At 44.3% G+C, this 17,374-nt stretch overlaps 1 protein-coding gene across 2 annotated transcripts in view; it reads left to right on the forward strand.

The window, feature by feature from the left end:
* The window catches only part of PUS7 (pseudouridine synthase 7), a 57,372-nt gene continuing 39,998 nt past the window's right edge, over positions 1 to 17,374 (forward strand). Inside the window, exons 1-5 of one of the 2 annotated variants that reach the window (XR_006609595.1) lie at positions 1 to 246; positions 9,129 to 9,561; positions 11,595 to 11,679; positions 11,811 to 11,912; positions 14,941 to 15,085. Coding sequence is in view for 1 of the 2 variants with exons in the window: in XM_045089676.1 (XP_044945611.1) it covers positions 120 to 246; positions 9,129 to 9,561; positions 11,595 to 11,679; positions 11,811 to 11,912; positions 14,941 to 15,085 (892 nt within the window). In the remaining variant the exon portion in view is untranslated. The remainder of the gene's footprint in view (positions 247 to 9,128; positions 9,562 to 11,594; positions 11,680 to 11,810; positions 11,913 to 14,940; positions 15,086 to 17,374) is intronic. The other variant, XM_045089676.1, reaches the window with a different exon arrangement.

Here is a 17,374-nt window from a genome sequence, read left to right on the forward strand (position 1 = left end):
GGGGGTGGGGCCGACCAGCGGCGGCGCGTCGCTGCGCGGCACGTGTGAGAGCTCGGCCCCCGGCGAGTCCACGCGCGCGCTCCGCGGCGCAGGGGCTGAAGACGCTGGCCGCGCTGCCTATGTCGGGACGCCCCCGCAGCTGGCTCTTCCGAGTGGCGTTCGCCGCCGCCGCCCTCCTGCGCCCGGAGCAGCGCGCCCGCCCCCTCGCCGCCCGGCCGGTGCCGCGCCCGCGCTCCCAGGCCCCGGGTAAGTGCGTGGCCTCGCCGCAGCCCCCGGGCTCCGCGGCTAGCCGACGGCCCGGCCCCAGGGCCTCGCCCTGAGGGGCAGTGCAGACTGGGAAGGCGTCCCGGCCGCGGCCTGAGCCCCCGGAGCGCCCACGGTGCCTCCATTACGGAGAGTGCCCGCGAGAGCGCGGTTGGAGCCGGCGGTCCTGCTTCCGCGGTGCCAGCCCCGCCCCCCCTCCCGGGGCCGGTCGGCAGGGGGCGCCGCGCTCTCCCGCCTCCCCGCGCGGCTCGCAGCCCGCGGGCCCAGGCCCCTCTCCTCCCTTTCTTCGTCCGGGACGCTCCCTAAACTCTTCTCGCTGGGGAGAAAACCGGCCTGTATCCCGGAGCCTTAAGGGCTCGGGTGTTTCGCGGGGCCGGTCTTCTGCGGGGTGAAGCCCACGTGCTTTTGTCCTCGTTTTCATCCATCACTGCTTACTGCGAGCTTCCTGCACGCCAGGCAGGCACTCAGCTGCTGCTTTACTACACGTTGCCCAGAGTAGGAGCGAACAAGTTGGGGCCGAAGAGTCCTATCTCCAGCCCTCCGCCGGGTCCGCGTTCAGTGAGTGGATGTTGTAGGGGCTGCTGTGCTTGTTGAAAACTCATCCGCGCTGAGTCCTTACCGCCAGCCCAGCACTGAGAGGTTTGGAAGGACATCCTTATTGCCTGGGTTATTAGCGCCTGCCAGGAAGTAGGCTTTGGAGAGTTCCGTTTGTCACGATTTGATCGCGCTGTCAGACCACTTTTTTTTTTCCCCCCGAAAATACAGGATTATGAAGGGTTTTTGTTTCAAGTCTCCAGTCTGATCTGTGAAAACAGGTATCCCCCATTGGTTTGGGGATGCCTTGACAGTGGAGGGATCTGTCAAAAAGAAGCCAGTACACTCATATTGAAAAGGGGACGGATAGGCAGTGATTATGTTCAGTCATTAGGCAAGTAGCCAACAATCTGCATATATTAATTTAACAACTTTTGTTTTATGCGTGTGTTTGTTTTTTAAAATATTTTATTTATTTGACAGAGAGCACAAGCAGGGGGAGCAGCAGGGAGAGGGAAAAAGAGAAGCAGGCTCCCTGCTGAGCAGAGAGCCCAATGTAGGGCTCAATCCCAGGACCCTGGGATCATGACCTGAGCCGAAGGCAGATGCTTAACCCACTGAGCCACCCTGGGACCCCTAACCTTTTGCACATAACTTTTGGTGGAAGCTGGGGTGATACGGGTATTAATAAAACAGCTTTTACCACCAAATAGGAGACAGAAATTACAGTCTAGCTGATCTGTTGACGAAGTTTGCTCCTGACTCAGGTCCTTTACCTGTGCCAGTCCCACTGCCTGGAACTCACCCCACAGGCATCTCTTCATGTCTAGTTCTTCCTTCCAGTCGAGGTTCAAAGGACATCTACTTAGAGATGTTCACTAAATAGCACTCCTCTTCCTCTCCTTCCCTTTACTGTGCTTTATTTATAATTCTGCATGCATATTTCTGAGAGATTATTACTTTATTCATTGATATATCCTTAAGTAAATGTAAACTTAAGGCAAGAAATTGTCCCTTTTCCCCCCCTGTGCTTAGACTAGTGGCAGACTTATAAGGGATCCACAGATATTTGTGGAATTAATGAATCTGATGGACTTAATGATTTTGCATGTTAGAGTGTAGTGTGTGTTCTGCCCTGGGGAAAGGGTTGTTTATTGTGAGCTAAAGGGATTATTGACAGTTTGCAGAGGATGGATGCGTTTAAAAAGTGGATGTTGTATTCTGAACATAGAATTAAGACTAATATGACTTTTTTAAGATGTTCACTTTGCAGGAAATATGTTAACGGACTATCAGTGTTGTATTACAATTTTGAGAATGCTAAACATTTCTTGTTGTGGGTGTAAAGGAATCTTATTGGTGAATCTAATTTTAATGTAAAAGACTTTAAAATATTGTTAAGGGGTGCCTGGGTGGCTTAATGGGTTAAAGCCTTTGCCTTTGGCTCAGGTCATGATCCCGGGGTCCTAGGATCAAGCCCCACATCAGGCTCTCTGCTCGGCAGGGAGCCTACTTCCCCCACCTCCCTACCTGCCTCTCTGCCTGCTTGTAATCTGTCTCTCTCTGTCAAATAAATAAATAATCTTTTAAAAAATTATTTTAAAAATTGTTAAAATCTAATATTCCTCATCTCATTTGGGTCATTTGGAGTATAAAAGAGACAAAACCCCATTTTTTAGTACTGTATTCAAAAAATTTTGTAGGACTTTGAAGTTCATTGGAAAGTATCAGTAGATTCTTTCTCTTCTTGGTTCCAGGATCAAGCTTCTGGTCTATATTACTTGACTGTGACTATATTGCTTGACTGTTGTTCTGGATTGTGTATTTGTGCAGCATAACATTTTTTTTAAAAACTTTGTTTTAAAGATTTTACTTTTATTTGGCAGAGGAAGAGAGAGCAAGAGCAGGAACACAAGCAGGGGGAGTGGGAGAGGGAGAAGTAGGCCCCTCGCAGAGCAGGGAGCCCAATGCATCTGATCCCATAACCCTGGGATCACAACCCCATCTTAAGGCAGACAAGCTGAAGGCAGACGCTTAACAACTGAGCCACCCAGATGCCCCTAAAAACATTTTTTTAAATACCATTAAAAAAACTCCTGAAGCTGTACCCTCCACCCTTCCTCCCCTTCTTAAAAAGCCAGTCATTTTTTCCAGCTGTGAGGTACAGTGCTTGAATATTTATATTTGGATTTTCCTGAATGCAAAACTGATTTCCTTAGGAAAATCATACTGGGGCAGTCCGGGTGATTTTTTTTTTTTTTTAAAGATTTTCTTTAATTCATTTATTTAACAGACAGATCACAAGTAGGCAGAGAGGCAAGGCAGGCAGAGAGAGAGGAGGAAGCAGGCTCCACACTGAGCAGAGAGCCCGATGCGGGGCTCGATCCCAGGACCCCGAGACCATGACCTGAGCCGAAGGCAGAGGCTTTAACCCACTGAGCCATCCAGGTGCCCCAGTCCGGGTGATTTTATCTTTCTGCTTGAATTCTTCCCAGCCCCTTCCATGTTCAGAGGATCTGCTCCCTCCCTCCTTCCATTTAAAAATTATATTGCATTTTAGTCTCCCCTTCTATGTAGTTCCTGCTTATGAAAATGGCACTAATTTGAGTTTGCTCTCTCCTAGTCCAGAAGTTTGCACAGCTGTTCTAGTTAAATAAGTTTTTATCTTCTAGGCCCAGTGAAAGAACTTAGCCAAAAAAAAAAAAAATATATATATATATATATATACACACACACACACACACATATATATAATATATAAAATATACATATACATTTAATATATAAAATATACATATATTTTAAGATTTTATTTATTTATTTGGGAGAGAGAGAGTGCCCATGTGTGTGCGTGCTAGGGTAAGAAGGGGGAGGGTCAGAGGGAGACGCAGACTCCCTGCCGAGCAGGGATCCTGATGCAGATCGGATTGAGTCTGGGGAGTCCAGGATCATGACCTGAGCCGAAGGCAATTGCTTAAACAACTGAGCCACCCAAGTGCCAGCAAAATATATATTAACAGATTTATAGATATTGATGCTATGTATACTTTAATAATTAATGCCTGTGAAAGAGCCATTGGCTAAAACAAATGAAAACTATAATTTAATTGGGAACACAAAAGTTAGATTAGTTAATGAGCTTGTCTTTACAGTAAAACATAATAAGAAAAAGAGATTAGACAAGTATCTACAAGTATCAAGGAAAAAACTGCCAAAGAATATTAAAGGCCTGTTTATTTGGTGCTGTTGGCAGTGCTATGAGGGTCTCTTAAAATTAAATGGTATTTGAATGAGGAAACCATGTTTAATCATTAGCCCAGAGAACAAAAGAAGCATAAGAAGCTTTGTTTTTTCCCCAGACTCAGCAGTACAGCTCTGCTGTGTAAACCATCCATAATAAATATTAATGACCAACAGTTGACTGGGAACAGCTATTATAGACCTCTGAGCAAATCATCATTTTTCAGCCTTACAGAGAAAGAAACTCAACCCCCAGACTGGGTTGAAACCAGTGGGTGATACTTCATATGCATGATCTGCCTATATTCTTATTCCGGGGATGGCATAACAGTGCTGTTCTAAACCTTCTGGAACTGTCTGCATGAAATCACTGATATGGGCAGAGGGAAGAGCAAGGAGTTGGGCTGATGACCACATTCTGACCTTGGTGGTAACATCCCCTGAGGTAAGAGGTGTAAGGTGGGAAACGCTGAGATCAGTTTAGGGCATGTTGAATTTGAGCATTTGGTTCAGCTCTTCCAAGCTGGGTAAGCTGGAGCCAGAGCTGTAATCTCTGGGGTACCCCCCCCCCCCCCCGCAGGCCATAGGGCCAAGGAGAGGCCTCAGTGCGTTCGCGTGCACACTCTGCAGTTGCTTAGCTGTCCTCACTGTTACTTTGGGCCCCCAGGCAATGCAGGAAGTTGGAAAGGGGTCTCGGCTGGACGAATTGGAGCTGGGAACAAGATGGGTGGGAAGCTAGAGATGCCCCCATTTAAGTGGCAGCAGAGAAGGAAGGGGAAAGAGCAGCTTGAGAGTCAGGAGAAGGGCAAGGAGTAGAAGCAGGGTTTCAAGGAAGGGAAGCAGTGAACCATGTCCCTTTGGGAAAAGATGTCAGTTAGAGCCAGGATGGCACAGCTGTGGTTTGGGCACAAGGACGCCATCATGGAACTTTAAAGAAACAATTGGATTGGTGTGTTGGAGGAAGAAGCCGGATCTTCCCTCGAAGGAATGTTAGCCCCACAAAGGTGGGGCAGTAATTTGATTTGCTACAGTGTCTTTTTGTGGTGTAGGGTGCAGGGTGCTCGGTGTTTTGTGGAGGGGGTGGAGTGAGTGTTCAGGTGACCACGGATTCTTTTAAGAAGGTTGCTGTATTTAGGGAAGTGGTTCTGATAAGGTAATCTCCGTTTTCTTTGTGGATGGCCAGCAGGACTCAGAGAAGCCTGTCCCTACCTGGGATGGCGGTCGGTCGTTAAGAGAAGAACTCTCCTTACCGGGTGTGGTTTTCTCCAGCAGCAACAAGGAGCACAGATGGAGGCAGTAGGGTTGTTACTTGCTTGGGGTCTAGCAGGGATCATGGAGCAGGACCAAGGAGCAGGAGTGTCGAGTGGTGGCTCACAGATACTAAGGCTTGGGGCACTTGAGGAAGTGAGGGTGGAGGAGACAGTTTCTTGGAACTGGTCGGAAGAGCAGGTGATGACAGAGGGTGGGACAGAAGAGGGGAAAACATCAGTGGCTTGATTGGAACAGAATAGTTTGTGTATCTCTTTCTACTTTGTAGGCTTGAAATTTCTTGTAAGAAAAACAAAAGCTCCAAGTAGAAGTTGTTTTGTTACCATCACTTAGTTTCAGTAATTACCTACCTGGTTTCAAATCTATACCTTTTCCACTTCCATTCATCACTGGTAAATTATCCTGAAGCAAATTCTAGACTTCATAATTTTCAACCATAAATATTTCACTTTGTATCTTTAAAACATAAGAATTCTATTTTTAATGTAACCACAGTAACGTAATTGTACCTTAAAAAGTTGACAGTACTGGGGCCCGTGGGTGGCTTAGTCAGTGAAGTGTCCAACTCTTGTCTGACTCTTGATTTTGGCTCAGGTCATGATTTCAGGGTCTTGGGATAGAGACCTATGTAGGGTTCCACGTGTGCGGGGAGTCTGCTTGAGGGTCTCCCTGTCCCTCTTCCTCTGCATACTCTCACATACAAATGCTCTCTCTTTAAAAAAAAAAAAAAAATTGATAATACTACCTTAATGTCATCAAATATCACCAGTATTTCTGCATCCCTGATTGTCCTAAACAGTTTTTTAAATAGTTGACTTATTTAAAGAAGAATCCACTCATTGCATTTCTTTTTAAGTTTATCTGTTAAGTTCCCCTCCCTTTTTCCCCATTTGTTGTTTATTAGTGAAGGAACTGTCTTTGTCCTTGTAGTGTTCCACATTCAGAATTTTGCTAGTTCCTCCCTGTGGTGGGGTTTAAAACCTTCTGTCTCTGTATGCCATCTAACCTACCAACTAGACATCGAGTTCCAGTCAGTTAGAATGCTTCACAGAGGGGGCGCCTGGGTGGCTCAGTCGGTTAAGGGTCTGCCTTAGGCTCAGGTCATGGTCCCGGGTCCCGGGATAGAGCCCCACATCGGGTGTCCCTGCTCAGCGGGAAGCCTGCTTCTCCCTCCCCCACTTCCTGCTGTGTTCCTGCTCTGGTTGCCTCTCTCTGTCAAATAAATAAGTAAGTAAGATTAAAAAAAGAAGAAGAAGAATACTTCACAGATGATATAGCACGTGCTTTCAGGGGCTTATGGTGTGTCTGGTTGTCTGTCTGTTGTGATGTTAGTGGCCGTTCATGGTGGCTGGTTGTTCAGGCCCACTCTTTCCTTAGAGATTTGCTATTTAGTGTGTCTGATCTCTGTAGGTGAGGAACAGTTTCAGCACCTGTTGCACGAAGTCTACAGAAGATCCGGGGAGAGCTCATGAGCAGTCATCTCCCTATATAATTAACATAGGAAAACTTTTATCCTTATTTCACCAAGAGTACCAAGTAAGATCAATAAATGTATTTATTTTGATTGCCACATGTTACCCGGCTGGCAAGCTGCTCAGTACTGGGAAGTATGTATGGCTTCTTAGACTTTCCTTCATTACATTATGTGTGGGCTGGTTAAATGATAATCTGTGTTGTTTAAATTATGGCAAAATACACATAACATGTAACATTAGTTTATTCATTTATTTTTATTTTTTATTTATTTTTTATTTTATTTATTTTTTTTTTTAGATTTTTTTTTTTTTTTAATTTATTTATCAGAGAGAGAGAGGGGGAGAGAGTGAGCACAGGCAGACAGAATGGCAGGCAGAGGCAGAGGGAGAAGCAGGCTCCCTGCGGAGCAAGGAGCCCGATGTGGGACTCGATCCTAGGATGCTGGGATCATGACCTGAGCCGAAGGCAGCTGCTTAACCAACTGAGCCACCCAGGCGTCCCTATTTTTTTATTTTTTTGACAGACAGAGATCACAAGTAGATAGAGAGGCAGGCAGAGAGAGAGGGGGAAGCAGGCTCCCTGCTGAGCAGAGAGCCCGATATGGGGCTCGATCCCAGGACCCTGGGATCATGACCTGAGCCGAGGGCAAAGGCTTTAACTCCCTGAGCCACCCAGGCATCCCAGTTTATTCATTTTTTTATAAGATTTTATTTGTTTAATTGAGAGTGATCATAAGTGGGAGGAGGGGCAGAGGGAGAGGCAGACTCCCCGCTGAGCAAGGAGCCCAGCGCAAGGCTGGATCCCAGCACCCAGGGATCCTGACCTGAGCCAAAGGCAGACCCTTAACCGACTGAGCCACCCATGTGCCCCATCTAATCCATTTTGAAGCATACAGTTCAACAGTGTTACACACATTCACACTGTTGTGCAACCAGTATGCGGGGCTCATTCTAATCATGCAAAACTGAAACTCTCTACCCAGTAAGCAACTCTGCATCCCCTTTGCTTTTTATTTTTCATATGGTACAAGTATGCATTCATGTCAGTAAGTGTATTTATGCACTATTTTTGTTTAATGAGTTTTTTGAAAGGATGATAATCTTCGTGAAACAAAGTTCAAGTGGCCTGACTGCGGTTTTCAGTAAAAACAGCAGGTCACCCTGTTGTGCTCAGCCACCCATACCATGTCCTAGAAGTAACCACCTTTCCCAGTTTCTGTTCACACTGTTTTGACTTATTGTTTTGAAAGACCCCTCTCCCCTTGCTAAAGGCTTGTTTAAGTAACCTGATATCCCCACAGCACCCCCTGTCCCCTTGCTGAAGGCTTGATTAAGTAACCTATTGTCCCCATAGCCGGATGGCAATACATACCAGGATGTCTATGGTCAACCGGCCTGTCAAAAGGGAAGACAAATGAGAAACAGAGTGTACCTGGGACTTTCCAGAGTGCTGAGGCAAGGCCCACCAGAACAAACGGCTGAGTCCTTGCCTTGAATCCAACGCCTGACTATGCTTGATTTTAAGTTAACCAATCAGATCCCTGTAACCATGCATCTGCTTCTGTAAGTTCGCTTCCTGCCACCCCAACCCTGCCCTATATAATCTGCTCCCCAACTTAGCCCGGCACGCTCAGTCCACAGGAGGCTGATGCGTCCGCAGGCGCCTTGTGTAAACAATAAATCACCTCTTGCGACTTGCATCCAGTGGAGACGTGGTGTCTGGTTCTTGGGTGCGGAGTGAGGGTCTTTCAGTTTAGTTTATGTACCCAGGCATCATTGTTCTTAGTTTTTTGCTAATATGAAAGCACTGAGATGAGTATTCTTACAGCTGAACTTGAAACACTTAACAAAAATTTTAAGCACTTCAGTTATTTTAAGATAATCCCTGAAAGTAGTATTTCTGGGTCAAAGAACATACATTTTTTTAAGGTTTATGAAACACACTCAAATTCTATGCAGAAGTGTTGTGCCATTTTTCTGTGCCAGCATCAGGAAGAATTATTGTAATAAATGAGTTTTAGGATCCTAGAAGCAAAGTTAATTGTGCCTTTGTTTGCTGAAACTCACCCCTTAACACCTCTTTTTTTTTTTTTTTTAATTTTAGATTGTTATTTATTTATTTGACAGACAGAGATCACAAGTAGGCAGAGAGGCAGGCAGAGAGGGAGGAGGAAACAGACTCCCCTCCAAGCAGAGAGCCCAATGTGGGGCTCAATCCCAGGACCCTGAGATCATGACCCAAGCCAAAGGCAGAGGCCTTAGCCCACTGAACCACCCAGGTGCCCCCCCTTAACACCTCTTAACAGAAGTGATTGTTACTTCCTTCTCTCTCTTCCTTCCCAAAAGGTTCTCTTAAATGTTTTTTTGGAGCCTTAAGAATGGAGATGACAGAAGTGACTGGTGTGTCGCTGAAACGTGGGTCTCATGCTGTCGAAGATAATGACTGTGTGGCCTCAGCTGAGGAGGCAAAGAGACAGAAGGTCTTGGATGGCAGTCTGACCACAGGTCAGGATGGGCTGGAGCACGACTCTCCTCCCGGCCGTGTAGACGTGCCTGGACCGCCCACAGCTGTAAGTGCCAAAGAGGGTAGAAAGAATTCTGATGTGCAGGTGGAGGAAGAGGAGGAGGAGGAAGAAGATGGCCTTTCGGAGGAGGGTGAGGAGGAGGAGGAAGCTGAGAGTTTTGCAGACATGATGAAGCACGGCCTCACTGAACTTGATGTTGGCATCACCAAGTTTGTAAGTTCTCATCAGGGATTTTCAGGCATCTTGAAAGAAAGGTATGTTTTTATTTACGTGTCAAGTTATTTTCGTTCTGTTTGTTCTTTTCTTGAGGAAGAAACCAGCAAAAGGCTCTTCTATTTCTTTTTCTTCTTCTTCTTTTTTTTTTTTTTTTAAGATTTTATTTATTTATTTGACAGACACAGCGAGAGAGGGAACACAAGCAGGGGGATGGGAGAGGGAGAAGCAGGCTTTCCGCAGGGCAGGGAGCCTGATGTGGGGCTTGATCACAGGATCCTGGGATCATGACCTGAGCCAAAGGCAGACTCCTAATGACTAAACCACCCAGGCGCCCTCTGGTTATTCTTCTCTTTAGCTTTCTATCCCCAAGAATTGTTTACTGATGGTGACAAAGGAATTGTTAGGGTACGGAGTTGACCACCCCTCAGTTAGAGAACACTCTCAGTAATGCAAGTCACACAGCTAGGTTTATTTCCAGCTAGCTGAGGTCCAAGTATCTGCCTGGCGCAGCGGGTTTCAACAAGGACCCCGAGCACTCAAAGCCAAGGGTTTATATATAATTTTCAAGGCACTTTATCATAGCTATAGACATATCTTGTGCCCCACTTTGACAGTTTAACTTTGTTTAACCTTTTGCCACCCCGGCGTCACCCTGGAGCCATCCTGGCGGTTAAGTGAGACTTAAGTTTAGAAGAAATTTAACTTTATTTACATTTCCTTCTGCCTCAGCCTCCTTCGGTTTTCTGGTGGGGAGGGCGATCTTAGGCCTTGAGGAACTAAGCCATCTGTCTCTGGAAATTGGGCCATTGAAGAGATAGCCCTTTTTGTTGTAAATCACCAGGACCTTTGCAAACCAAGGGAGACTCCTGTCTTGCAGGATTGTGATCTCTGCAAGTTAACTATTTGTTTTTCTTCAACATTTGGTCCCTGTGGCACCACCACCTAACCACCCTGGTGGTATATGATTAAGTTGTTTTTTCAGGTTTTAGCTACTTTCTCTTATCTCAAGTTACACGCGCCCTTGTGGGCTGGTTACGGACGCTCAGTAAAATGGCTTCCTGGCCTTCAGGATGGCCATTCTTATGCTAACGCACTCTTACAGTGCAAGGTGCCAGCTTTTGCTTTGCCAAGATGGCTGTACTTATGTCAGGGCTAGACTCAGAGGTGGGTACAGCCTTGTTTTTCTTGGCCTCCACACCTGGAGCTGGTTTCCAGGACTTGTTTTTAAGTCCCCTGGGGGGAGGGGAGCAGGAACAGTTTAAGGGTTAAACAACAAAGTTATTGTTTAACCTCAGTGGAAGCCTCTGGCTAAAATAAAAATATAAAATAGATCCTTACAGAATGGGATGGAGAAGAGCTGCCTAAATAGTCAGATGAAGCCATTTAAAGATGAAATGAGTAAATAAAAATAATTTTTGTGGCATGCCTTGCTCATACGTGAGTGAGTGCTGTTTACTTCTTTAAAATACATTATTGTAAATGGTCTTAAGTTTTCTCTTGAGTTGGTTTTCAAATCTTAAACTCAGCTCTTTCACCTAAATGTGCCACATCTACAGTAGAAAGCAGGTGGATCTGGGTGTGAGTCTGGTCCGGTCACTGAGTTTATTTAACTCAGAGCCTCGGTAGCCTTTTCCAGAAAATGGCTCCTAATACCATCTTGGGGTTTTTGAGAGGATTTTAAGTAATGTGTGTAGAGTATTTAGCATAAATGTAAGCTTCAGGTTGGTTCATGGTAGACTCACAGGGTTCCGATTTAATTAACCGTCCCATATTTTAGGATTCACTTTAGTATGGACTGTCTCTGTAACATTCCTATGCTTTGATTTATGCATTTCTCTGAAAAAATATTCTAGAAGTTCAGAGGGCCCTTACATTCCAATACAAAGCCAAGCCATGGCTTAGAATTCATTAAGAAACCAGAAGAAATAACTCCATGTGAATTTTGTACTGAAGTTTGTTTTTTAAATCCCTGTTTCGTACAACAAGGCTTAATGTTAATAAATTTTCTCCTAAAATTACTAGGAAGCAAAATGTTAATGCTTTGAAAATTTGTGTTTTCTTTTCATTTTAGGTACTCCGACTTCGTTGTTCATGAAATAGGAAAAGATGGACAGATCAGCCATTTGGATGACTTGTCTGTCCCAGTGGATGAGGAGGTAAGAGCAGCTCTCCAGCAAAAGTCACCTTCTATATAAAATAGCATTTCCTGGAGATCCTGGAAATACAGATCTCTAACAGCTTTAAATTCTGTGTTTGACTCACTGAGAGTTTCATCATTATTTTCAAGGATCCTTCAGAAGATGTATTTACGGTTTTGACAGCTGAAGAAAAGCAGCGTTTAGAAGAACTCCAGCTTTTTAAAAATAAGGAAACCAGTGTTGCCATCGAGGTAAATAGCACAAAAATGTATGGAAAAGTTTCTTTAGAGTTTTGAGTGCTTCTTTTTGGGTGAACATATCAAAGTGTCTATTAGAAAAATTACAGTAGTTTATAAAAGGATGGCCTTGCTCTATTTGCTCTAAAAGAGCACTACACTAAAAATGTTTTTATTGGGGTGCCTGGATGGCTCAGTCACTTAAGCGTCTGCCTTAGGGCATGGGGCTCCCTGCTCAGCAGGGGAATCTCCTTCTCCCTCTCCCTCTGTCATTTCCCTCCTTGTGCTCTTTGGCTCTGTCTCTCTGTCAAATAAATAAATAAATAAGTAGAATTTTAAAAAAATGTTTCTGTCAGTGGCAGATAACCTGTATCCAGATAAACTATAACAAAAAAAGTTAACGTTTTTGTTTTAAGAAAATTTTATACATGACCACAGATCAACAAAGAAAGGTATTGTTCGGAATCATAGAGTAGTTTTTCTATCACATGGTGTCTGTAGCCAAAAGACTAGGACAGCCTGACAATCAGATGTGTGGCCTGCTAGGGAGGCTGTGGCCTTGGCTCTGCCTCCTACAGCCTCTGGGTCTCAGGTGGGTTTTTAGAGGGAGAGGTGTTGGGGAAAGAGAAGGGAGATTTCTCTGCTCAACTTCAATCAGCTTCCACTGTGGAGGAAAAGGAGAGCTGAGCTACTAAATGCAATAGTGGATGCCTTTTCAAAAGCTTTTGTTATGAAAATTTTATTCTCAGTTAGTGCTGTCCAGTGGAATTATAATGCGTGCCATGTTTTTAATTTTAAACTTTCTAAAAACTTACAGAGGTGAAATTAATTTTTACATTATATTTTACTTACCCTAGTACATTTTAAAATATCATTTCAGGGCACCTAGGTGGCTTAGTCAGTTAAACATCTGACTCCTGATTTCGGCTTAGGTCATGCTCTCGGGGTCATTAGATCAAGCCCCACACTGGGCTCTGCACTCAGCTGGGAGTCTGCTTGAGATTATTCTCCCTCTCCCTCTGCCCTTTCCCCCACTCTTGCTCTCTCTGGAATAAAAGAATAAATTTTAAAAAATAATAAAAAATAGAATAGTTCAGCAGGTAATCTATATACATATATATATTTTTTTACAAATGAGATGTTTTTACATTCTTTTTTCCCCCTGCTTAATCATCAAAATTTGGTGTTCTTTTATGCTGGTAACATAGCTCAGTTCAGACTAGCCACATTCAGGGACTCCGTTGCCATCTGTAGCTCATGACTGCCGTACAGGATAGCGCAGCTCTAGGTGATACAAGATTTTAAGAGTCTTGTAGCATAAGATTTTTAGAATTTTAAGTTTATGTTAAATTCATTTTATACCATAGTTTAATGACCTACTTGATTAGGGGTTGTCTGAAATCCCGGTTTCCATCACTCCCAGTTAACAAGAGCTTACCATAACTTTTCAGAATTCATTATCTTCCCCCAACCCTTGGCTCTTCTTCCCATCCACCGAAATGTCCCCAAAGTATGTATATTACAGTTTTAGGATTCATCAATTACTGAATTTACCAATGGACAAAATCTTGCAGTGCCAAAAAGAAAACAAAGAACTGTTTTGGGGAGCTGTCCAGGAGGGTGGCTTAGGTTTCTCTTGCTTGTACAGCACAGTGGCAGATCTCAGTGTCCTCTGAAAACCTATAATCATGACATCTACTGAATGTTTTTACCTTTAAAGATAAAGCCTGGGCACATTTTCTTGTTTGTAAAATGAGGACGGACTTGCCAAATGTTTGAAGTCTAACTATGTGTTCAGTCATCTGTACAAAGTTTGATTCCAGCTCAGTGCTCAGTAAATACCAGATCTAGACTCATTTTTAATATGAAAATGTCACATGTCTGTAATTAAAATGTAGTTTGTTTTCTTTTACATTTTTAATTTTACTAAAATATTACTAAGTTTAGCAAGTAGTTTAATGTATCCTGGTGTTTTTCAGCTTGCAGATTGCAGTCCTCAGTGGGTCATGGAATCAGTTCAGTAGAACTTAACCGACATCTGTGTGAATGCAATACGATAAAACAGAAAATAAGAATGTATTGTACACATTAAGGATAAATACTGTTTTTCTAAAAAAATTTTAGGTATTTAGTAAGGCATATACACATACATACTTCTGGTGGTTGAATCTAGATACGAAATGTATTTCTTAGTGTGAGACATTCAGAAATTGAACAACAGTTTTGTTTTGTTTTGTTTTGTTTTGAGAGAGGGAACATGTGTGCAGCAGGGGGAAGGGGCGGAGAGAATCTTAACCAGACTCCACACCCAGTGCAGAGCTGGAGCCCGACGCGGGGCTCGATCCCACGACCCTGAGAATCATGAATTGAGCCGAAATTGAGAGTCAGGCGTTCAACCTAGTGTGCCACCCAGGCGCCCCTGAACAATGGTTCTATAACTAATAAGTTTACATTTTCTTGATGTCGATTTTATTTTTTATTATGAACAAATGTTCTAGAACATCATTATAAAATAATTCATCTAATATAGGGTTCACTATGGGGCAGTTGTAGATTGGAGTGTTCCAGGGAGTTGAATGTGTGATCCTCCAAAGACCCAGCTTGCCGACATCGCCATCTGAGAGCCCCGAGTCCCTGAGAGGCAGTGTCTGTGATGGGCGCCTCTGGAGTCTCACAGCCTGGATTTCACATCTGGCGCCGCCTTCCTCCAGCTGTGAGCTGGGACACATTCCTTCACTTCTGTCAGCTTCGTTTTCCTTCTCTCCGAGCAGGTGTAAGGATGGCATGGTGAGGAGATGATGGGGATTAAATAAGCCAACGACTGCGAAGTTCTTGGTACTGTGCCTGGCGGCGGTCATGCTCAGTAAACAGGCTCTTAAGATGAGCAGCGTTACGGAGCTCTGGGAGATCCAGCAATCCTACCCACAGACTCTGTTACTTCACACGGTTGATAACACGACTCGTGTTTTTACTGACTCATTAGTGTTATCTCCCTATTTGATGTTTGTTAAATCACTAGTCGCGGTATTTCTGTTTTTAATAGGTTATTGAGGACACCAAAGAAAAAAGAACCGTCATCCATCAAGCGATTAAATCTCTGTTTCCAGGATTAGAGACAAAAACGGAGGACAGAGAGGGGAAGAAATATATTGTAGCCTACCATGCAGCTGGGAAAAAGGCTCTGGCAAGTAAGTGTGCGAGTGACCTGGCATTTGTGCTGTCGGGGACCGTCCTGCTCCTCCTGCTCTTGCCCGTTCATGTTTCAGGACTACTTGGCTGGTGGGCAGGAGAGGATATTGGCCATGTCACTCTTTCAGAGAAGGTGGATGATAGCTTTCACGTTCACAGAGCAGCCCTGTAGAATGTGTCTGGTTGGGAGCACTGGGTCTCTTTTGGGAGTCACGATTTGCCATAGTGACAGTGGTGCCGAAGAGACAGTGCTAGGAATTTGATACGTTCCCTGAGGAGCAGAATGGGCTCAGCGGTAATTCAAAAAGAAAATGGAAGGGTATTGCTCATTCTGTGCCTTAATGGAGAAAAGAAAGCTTTCAGTGAACCCCAAATCCCAGTGGCATATTTTCTGCCAAGCCCCTATAATGGAAGGCCTTCTGCTTTCCAACTGTGAGTTTTTTCACTCAGACAAAAAAAAACCCCATGGAATATACAGGAAAATATCCCTTTGCCCATGCTCATCTTTTGTTGTATATCATTCACTTGAAACAAGTCTAATGTATTTTCTATAGCCATGAAAATTTCTATATCCTTAAAAAATAGGTCGTCTGCCAAATCAGCAGACAAAATTCTAATGAAAATGACAGTGGGGAAAAAGATATTTCCTCACCCTCGTCCCCTACGCTTGATGGCTTCTATTAGGGAAGAGTTATTTCTAGATATATTTGTCAGAGCAAAACTCGAAGACTGCGTAACAAAAGACTGCTCACACTGTTGATGCTTTGTCAGTCTTCTCTCAGGTTAATGCGTGAGTGGGAGAAGCCTTAATTGTAACTATGAATCTAGAGAAATGAGGCCATTATAAGAAAAATGGGCACAGAAATAAGGTTCAGCTGTGCCTGAAAAAAAAATAATGTAGTTGGTTCAGTATGTCTGGGTAGTGACACAGAAATGAGAAATCTTGAGCAGGTAGGAGGAGAAGATGGACATTGGAGGCTACTTCTCAGTGGACACTGCAAAGGAAATGAGATGGTGTATTCTGGAACAGCTGAGGGCATGGGTGGTTAATCACTCCTCGAGCCACATGCTGATGTCTTGCTTGCTGCACATTTCTTTGATGTCTGAGTCACCGTATAAAATGATTCTCCAGCCAGGGCTGTTCAGAAGCATTAATGAAAGTGATTTGAGTGAATTTTTTTTTTTTTTTTTGCCTTCTCCCAAGATTGGCAGATGGCTGGTTACTGTCCTGGATATAGAGAGGGTGCCATGGTGCACTCAGGCTCCCGTTCTCTCAAGGAGCCCAGGCTGAGCGCGGCTGCTAGTGAGCCGTTCCTTGTAGAGAGGCAGTCCCCATGTTGGGCAACAGCCCCCTTTTAAAGGCAAGGTCTTGATTCTGCTGAGTGTGGTCATGAGGAAGCAGGTTAGCAAAACCTGGATTGTTTTGACTGGCTGCTGCTTAGAAATTATTTTTCTTTCCTAGAGGATGCTGGCCTTTGTGACTTGCAGAGAGGGGTGTTAGGGCATTTATTTGCACTGTCATGGTGGCCCTGAGAGTCTTCCCACCCTTTCCCCTCAAGTGAGTGGCATCAGATCTCTCACATTCTGTCTTTAGCCACATTCTCTATGCCTAAGCCATACCCATCTTCTTTTTTTCCAAATAAGAAATTTCCTTAAGATTTTTTAGGTGAGATGCTGAGCTCTGTAGGACTTGAACCACCCTCCCTCTTTCCCTTGCACATCTTCAGTAAAATAGGAATTTCTCACTGGAGGAAGCATGAAGGCAGGTCAGATTGGATCGTCACCTGCATAGAGTTCTAAACCTCTTGAGCTTGAGTCGTTTTGGCGTTTGGTCAAAGTGGACTGGAGGTCTGAGCCATTCTCACCCACCTCCTCATAGCCCCAGACAGAACACAGGAGGGCCTGTGTTCATCTGTTGCAGATCCAACTCCCCACCAGTAAGAGTGCCTTAGTTAAAGACTGTTGGAAAAGTCGGGAGAGCTGGGATCCAAAGACCACCCTTCATGCCCCTGCAAATAGAGTCCAGTACCAATGACAACTTACCGTTTTGAGCATATGAATAAATTAGCTTTTAGAGATTCATTGCAAAGCTAAGCTTATAGTGTTTTTAGCGCTCCTTTCCTACCATACCCTGATATCGTTACATGCGTTACTAAGAAGATTGGCAATATTCTCACCTAAACTTTTCTCAGCTAGAGCCATGCATCCTAAAACGTAGACATCATGGTGCCCAGACACCACAGATTACCAGCTGTTTTACCTCCGAAGCTATGTTGTTTGTGAATCCA

The sequence above is a fragment of the Mustela putorius genome, unplaced genomic scaffold (genome assembly GCF_011764305.1).
Source record: "Mustela putorius furo isolate JIRA1106 unplaced genomic scaffold, ASM1176430v1.1 tig00003845_pilon_pilon_pilon, whole genome shotgun sequence".
Lineage (NCBI taxonomy): Eukaryota > Metazoa > Chordata > Mammalia > Carnivora > Mustelidae > Mustela > Mustela putorius.